Source organism: Vombatus ursinus, unplaced genomic scaffold (genome assembly GCF_900497805.2).
Source record: "Vombatus ursinus unplaced genomic scaffold, bare-nosed wombat genome assembly UNPS02014813.1, whole genome shotgun sequence".
Lineage (NCBI taxonomy): Eukaryota > Metazoa > Chordata > Mammalia > Diprotodontia > Vombatidae > Vombatus > Vombatus ursinus.
The window spans coordinates 476,680-484,814 of NW_020954591.1; the positions used below are offsets into that span (position 1 = coordinate 476,680).

Consider the following 8,135-nt stretch of genomic DNA (forward strand, 5'->3'; position numbering starts at 1 on the left):
AGAGTCTGAACTGGCAAATTAGAATAAACAGTGTTTTCTCAATATATTTGTTGTTTTCTTCACAGCGTTTATACACAGAGGCCTGGGACAAAGACAAGACTCAGATCCACATCATGCCTGATACGCCTGAGATTATGTTAGCAAGACAGAATAAAATCAACTATAGTGAGGTAAAGACACAAGTTTTATTTCTGATATCTGCATCAATTTATTCTTGTGTTAGAAACTAGTTTTAATAAAAACAAGGTCCTGGCATCTATTTTTTATGTGGACCAATTAGCTTCATGCCATTTCAAGGTCTTAAACCTACCTAATATATGTATGTATGTATGTATGTATGTATATTATTGGAGAGTAAGGAATATAAGCACCAATCCATCTCTTCTCATGGGAAAACAATGTAAAGTTTGGGCCCAACTAACAGTGGGATCACCATCTTAGTATTAGAACGTTACCAACTGGTCCAGAGTTTATACTCTGAGCTCATTCACTCACTCTGATAACATGAAAATTCAATTTATTTAACTTGAAGAAAAAAACTCTAAGTTGATTAATTGTATTAAAACAAGAAGCCTTAGATCCATAAGATTAAAAATTGCGTAAGAACAATGAAGTATACATTTGTATGAATTATTTACATAATGAAAACTATTTTGTGAATAAGCTATTAACTGATTTTGTTTGTTATGTTTCCATATAAGCAGAATTTTTATACAGCTTTGAAAATATTCACTTGCCCATTTGCCTAAGGATAATCATTATTTTCCTAAGGCTAAGACAAAACTCTGAAAGGGCTAGAAAATGTCTACCACTTACTTCCAAGTCTTCAACAAAATAATTTACCACCCAAATCATTCATTTTTGCCAATAGTGGGAACTAGTGATCATGTCAAATAGATGTAATCAGGAACATGAATTTCCTATTCTTTTCTTTTATGAAATAGAACAAAGGCCAAAATTATCCATAATCATTTGCATATTTTCTGTTAGATTTCTTTTTTAAAGGAAAAAAAATGGTTTTTTTTGTTATTACCTGGGCTCTGTGCTGGCTTACTTGAAATCAGAAGTCACATCTTAACCAGGTATCTGTTTCTAATTAATACCTGTCCTAGACTGGAATAAAACAGGTTATTTTACACACTTTAATTTTGTTAAACCAGGTCTGATGGTGCAGAATGTTTGCTTCTCAGACTTTACTGAGATGCTATCAGACCATTGTCTAGTTCTGAAAGTTTCACTCAAATACCCTGATTTCTAGAATTGGGTCATTATATTAACTTTCCAAAGGCTGGCTTTGGAAGATTAAATTTCAGAATGGCCTGCTTTATAAACAACAACAAAAAACAAACCCCAAACAAAAAGGGAAAACAGAGGGGTTTTTTCTTGCTTATTTTTATAATTTATTTTAATTTAATTTAATTCTTGCTTATTTAATTGTAAGCTTTTTGCAGCTTCTTTTATTCTCTGCAACCTATTCCAATCCATGAGAGTAAATAATTCATTAAACAATCTCTGTGGCAGAAGAATCAAAAATATCAATAACAGTAGCTTCCATCTTAATTTTAAAAAAAAATTTAATTGGTGGTTTGAAAAAATCTATTTATGTAATCTACAGCTATGAAATGAATCAAGCCCATATTTGTGTTTACAGAATCACAAAAGGACAAATGTATATGGTTGTTTCTGAAAGCAAAAATAGGTAAAGTATTGGCTTCCCTGGTTACAAAAGAAACACACTCAGAAATGTTTAGGTTGGAATAAAGGTCCTGAAGATATTGTTTTAAAGATTTGAAGATGTAGTTTATTTTTACTTAATTTTAAATGTTATTTCTATTTTAAAAACTGATACATACAATGCGCCACTTCTTTATAACCTACACAGTGCAGCATGGCATTGTGCTAAGAGCCTTACAAATATCTTATTTCATCCTCTTAACAGAACCAGTGATGGTGCACTGGTCCTGGAGTCATTTAACCTCCATCTGCCTTAATTTCCTCAACTGTGAAATGGGATTAACAATAGTATTTACCTCCCAGAGTTGTTCTGAGGTTGAAATAATGATGTTTGTAAAGCTCTTACCACAATGTCTATCACGTAGTAAGTGCTTAATAATTGCTTGTTTCCTCCCTCTCTCCCTTCTTTCCTTCCTTCCCTCCTTCTCTCTGCTAATAGTTCTTTTCTTATGACAAATAACAGTCAAACCAAACAAATCAGTGTTTTCCTGTATCTGAACAAATATGCCTAGAGTTCCTAGAGTCCCCTTGGAGCCTACCGCTCTTTGCTGAAACTCTTCTAAAGTCACAGGATTATAACTAGTTACTGCATTGATCAGAGTTCAGAGTCTTTCAGTACTATTTTCATTCAAATTATAATGGCCATTGTATTAATTTAATTTCTTATCAAACTTTTTTATTTAATTTTTTTATTCTGACATTAACAGATGCCAACTGAAATGAGCATTTTTCGTGTACATTATAGAATAGAAAAAGAGAATTGTGTACAACACTGAATGTCTATCATAGGCATATTATTTCCCTTTTTAAGTATATTGTAAATTTCTGTTGTCTTATTTTCAATCATTGTGTAAGCACTTTTGGAAAATAACCATTTGTTTACTATAGCAAAGAAACTCTTAAGACTGAAAGAAAATCTTAATAATTGTGCAAGAGCAAGTTAAAATTTGATAAATTTGGTATTTTGATTTAAAGATAAGGGCTTAGTTGAATATTTAGGGGATTCCTTAATAACTTAAGAATAAACACAATGAACCATGTATAGTTCTTTGTCCAAAGGATATATTCTTTTGACAAAAATACAGCATTTTCCATATGCACAAGAAGTTATTATGTCTTTCTCTAGACTCTATATCGACTTGCTATGGAAGAAGCAAAGAAAGAAGGCTATGACTTGAGAAGTGACGCCATTCCAATTGTAGCTGCCAAAGCATCCCGGGATATTGCCAGCGATGTAAGAATAATCACTTTATGATATTTCATACAATAAGGTCAATATAAACATAAAATACTGAAAGTCATCCCAAAAGGGAATAAAGGAATTTTAGAGTTCCAAGAGACCATAGTCATTCAGTTCCTCCATTTTATAGATGAGAAAATTGAGGAGCCCAGCATGTTAAAGCTTCTGCCCCACTCACTCACCCACCAAGGTAACATAGTAAGTTAACACAGAACTGGGCCCAAAAATCATATCTCTGGATTGATAGCCCCATGCTTTTCCCACTGCAAATGAGATTTTCTCATGAAAAAAAAATGTTACTGTTACATTTTAAGGAACATGCAAAGGTCTTCTTTTCAGGAAGATAGTGAGGAAACCATGCCTAAGGCAGAAATACATTTAATAAGGCCATCCCAAAGTATTAGAGAGATTAAGGAGTTTGCAAAAATGTCTCTTCACAGATGTAGTGCTTTCTTGCTCAAAGAATATGTGATGCCTTGGCAATTTTTATTCAATAATCAACAAACATCATTTAAGCCTCTACTATGTGCAATGTACTATGCTAAATACTGTCTGAGATATAAAGTTAAATAAGACATGATCCACGCTTACAAATAGTTTATAATGTAGTGGAAATGATATGACATGGACACATAAATATAACACAAATTAGAATGTGATAAGTATACAAGAGCATAAAGTACATTTATCCTTCCATATCTCCAGGGTTAGGGGCGTGGCACCTCTGTAATCTGGAGAATCCATGTAAAAATTTTTGGCCCTCCCTTCATGCAAGAAAAGGTTGGAATTTTTTATTTTATGTGGTGCTTACAGTACCTTATTGTAAAAATTGGGTTAAGTATTTGGTCATAGGCTCTGTGTTATCTGTTGCCCTTCATGTGTTGTCTGCAGCTTCAGCAAAACTCCCAAAAATTCCCATTAAATTTCTTATGCCAACCCATGATATAGCAAAACCATGATGTGGAAGGGATAACTGTACTAAGAAATCAGACAAGGAAGAAAAAACCTCCTGCTCATAGTGGTATCACAGAAAGTGTCATAAAGAGAGTAAAATTTGAACTGGGGTTGGCAAGACTGGCAGGAAGTCCACAAGTGGAGATGATATGAAGGGCACATCCATAAAGATAGTGGCAAGAGAGTGCAAATTATGTTCAGGGAATGAGGAGTAGCCCAGATAGGCTAGAGTATGGGAGAGGAGCAGTCTGAGACAGAAAAGTGAAGTATTGGTGAAGCCAAAGGAATTGAGAGTATCAATGAGGAAGGGGTAGTCAATTATCGTATGCGACAGCAAGTTTAAGGAGGAAAAGGGTTATAAAAAAAGGCTACTGGGCTTAGTCATTAGGTCACTAATAGCCTTTAAGAGATGAGTTTCAATATAGTGATGAGACAGAAAACAAATTGCAAGAGACTGAGAAATGAGTGGATAGTGAAGGAATGGAAAACATAATCATAGAATGCTTCTAGAAATCTAACAGTGAAAAGGAGAAAAGAGATGGGACAGTAGCTTGAGCAAGTAGAACATGCTTTGGGGAAGGAGTGTGTGTATGTGTGCGTGTGTGCGTGTGTGTGTGTGTGTGTGTGTGTGTACATTTGTGTTTGTAGACAGAGGGAAAGGGGCTAGGGACAGAGAGACAATAAAGGTTCAAGTGATTCCAATGGTTTATTGAACAAATTCCTTGGAATAGGAAGAGGGGAAGAGGTAAAGAGAAGAGCTGAAGAGCCTAGTCATTTATTAGGAGATCCATCTTTTCCTCCACCAAAGAAAAGATGGATGATGACTTAGGTTTTGAAGTAAAGAGAAAGATGGTTTGGAGAGCTTCTGTCTTGTTAAATTAGGAGTTGAAATCTTCAGATGAGATCGTAGTAAGTGGAATATGAAGGGTCTTGAGAATGGAAAAGGTTTAGAACAGGTAGGTAGGCAAAGGGAAAAGTATGCAATGTCTTAATTAAAAGGATTGTTGAGCACCGCTGAAAGGCAAGTTTTGTTTGGATAAAGATTCTGAGGTAGTACTGAATGACCACCTTTCTCATTTTGAATGACCAATTTGAAGACGAATGAAGAATTTTTCATGAACTATTAGAATATATGACCACAGATTTAAAATGAGTATATACTAATAGGATTATAGGATCAGAAATGTAATATTAGAAGGGACCATAAAGGCAATTTAATCTTTTTGCAGATGAGGAAACTTAGACCTGAAAAACTTAAGTGACTTTATCAAGGTCATATGAGAAAAATTTGTCATGGTTCATCATGTAACTGAGCCATCTCTTTTGATGCTCATTTTCTGAAAATTTTCTACCACATAATTCAGCATTATAGAACAATATCACAAAGTTATTCTGTGGTACTGTCAGAATTAACAAACAATTTTATATGTATGGACATAGGGAGTAAATATATCTGTTTTCTGTGTTGTAACAGAATATTTTTGAAAAGTCTTTTATATAATTTAAGAATTTAATGACACTTTTAATAGAAATAACCAAGAATAGGCCCAACTAGAATAATAATAATATAAATAACAATAAACTATCATTTCTAGAGCATTTTAAGGTTTGCAGAGAGCTTTACACATAATATCTTATTTTATTGTCACTCTGGGATATAGGTACCATTTTAGCCCCATTTTACAGATTAAGAAATTGAGGCAGGCAAAGTTTAAGTGACTTACACAAGGTCACATAGCTAATAAGGTCTGAGAAATGTGATCTAACTTATAGCTTCTTTTCTGTTTTGACTGTTTTAGTACAAATATAAAGAAGCTTATCGCAAGCAACTTGGTCACCACATTGGTGCCCGAGCAGTACACGATGACCCCAAGATTATGTGGTCACTACATATAGCCAAAGTGCAGAGTGACCGGGAGTATAAGAAAGAGTTTGAGAAATACAAGACAAGGTACAGCAGCCCAGTAGACATGCTCGGCATCGTGCTGGCCAAGAAATGCCAGACCTTGGTCAGTGATGTGGACTATAAGCATCCTTTACATGAATGGACATGCCTGCCAGACCAGAATGATGTCATTCATGCTCGCAAGGCATATGACCTACAGAGTGATGTGAGTATCTCTTATTGATAAAATATATTCAAAAAAGTATGGAAAGTGCCCATAGAAACTATTTTGTTGAAAGTGAATTTTAATCCTGTCATGCATCTGACATCATTCCAAGGATAAACTGACTTCAATTGTTTCAAATTTGTTTCCAAAAGTTACTTAAAATATTTGGATCCTTTCTAATTTGGTCCCATTGAAAAAATAATATATGAAAGCAGAGGTATATTCATAAATATTTAATAACCAGATTTCTGAAAAGGGGAAAAAAAGAACACATGACACACTTTTAAGTTTAATCTGTGTTATTGATATTTTCCCAACACTTTATTAAGTCTAGACAATCAACAAAACATTTTGTTGGGCCCTGATTTGTAGCATTTGCCAATTTCTGAGGTGTAAAATCTTACACCAAAAAATTAACAATTGACTCTCTGTTATCTGGCTCCAGTATACCTCAGTAAGAAGTCTGAAATTATCAATTTATGCACTTTTGAATTCATTTAATGTTACAAGCATGCTTTATATAAGGAAGATATGGTGTGTCTATCAATGTGGAACCCCTAAATTTCTGTTCACAAAGCTGAAAATTAGGGATTTTCATCAATATAAACATTCCTTCTACCAATGAAAATTATAACCCTTCTGCCCTTCATAAATGATTTTTGTAACTTGTCATGACCAAAAATAACCACTACCTGGTGATCAACCTTCAAATGAACCTCTCTAAATCTAATTGGGCTGGTCCTCAAACAACTCTACTAGATTGTTGGGGCCATACTTTAAGCCTTTCAAGTTTGATGGGAATCTACCTATGATTATGATCTGTTAGTATAGCCTCTAAAAACCCAGAATCACCTCTACAGCATGATATATGAACCTAGTGGGGGAGGAGGGGGCATGTACATAGTGATGTTCAATAAGTGAGTTAGCTTTTATACTTTCACTTTTCTCAGGTGAAAGACATTTGGGAAATATCAATCTTAAATGTTCATTAGTGAATTTTGTCTGTATGTATTCATTTACAGAATTTGTATAAGTCTGACCTTGAATGGATGAAAGGCATTGGCTGGGTCCCAATAGGCTCTGTAGAGGTACTTAAAGCCAAGAGAGCAACAGAGATATTGAGTGATAACATCTACCGTCAACGTCCAGACCAACTGAAATTTACCAGTGTAACAGACTCTTTGGAACAGGTGCTAGCGAAGAATAATGCTATAAATATGAACAAGGTGAGTTCTTAATCTTTGGACCAATGGTCAGAGCTTCAAGTTATTAGATATAAGAATTTATCAATTTATTTACAAAATTAATTTTATTTACATATTTATTTATTTATAAAAATGTGAAAATCTTGATGTGTGATTATAATGACCATACATCCTAAATTGGTTTGAACAATATGGATTTCAGAATATAAAGTATACTTTTAACACTTTATCCAAAGAATACTCTCTGTCAAACCACATGTCCTTATTTTTAATCCAGAAAATATGGTCATCAAAGCTATGATTTCATTTTTAAAACCATGCATGCTCTAAGATTCATATTAACCACCTTTGAAAATGACATCTATTCCAATGTTCTTTAATGACATGAATGACAACTTTGAAAAATGAAATCAATGGTAAAAATGTTCTATATTAGCAGTACATTGTAACTTTACTACTTTTAGAATATGACAAACCCAATGATTTTTTTTCCAGAACATTTCTAATAGCATACCTGTAGGATTATAGGATCATAGATTTAGAGTTTTAAGTAACTCTAGAGAAAATTGGATCCAACACTCTTATTTTGCAGACAAGGAAATGGAGTCACAGAATGTTTAAGGGACTTTCCTAGGATCACAGTCAGTGTCTAAGGCAAAATTTGAAGCTGAGCCTTCCTTAGTCCAAGTCCAGTTTCCTATATATTACACAAGCAACATTAAATACAAAACACCCTTGGAAACAATCAGTTTCTAGTTATGAGGGTAAGAGTTCATATTGGTACATTTTTTGGCATAGCCAATATGAGAATTTATTCTTCTTGATGATACAGTTTAAGGATTGTTTTTCTTTTTTCCTAATTTGGAAGGTAGAATGGAAGGTAGATCAGAA

General features: G+C 33.8%; 1 protein-coding gene across 1 annotated transcript in view; it reads left to right on the top strand.

Moving 5' to 3' along the window:
- Positions 1-8,135, top strand: part of NEB (nebulin) — a 216,264-nt gene that overhangs the window by 108,057 nt on the left and 100,072 nt on the right. Inside the window, 4 exon segments of the mRNA XM_027877594.1 lie at positions 66-170; positions 2,861-2,968; positions 5,728-6,039; positions 7,062-7,265. Of these exon segments, the coding sequence (XP_027733395.1) occupies positions 66-170; positions 2,861-2,968; positions 5,728-6,039; positions 7,062-7,265 (729 nt within the window).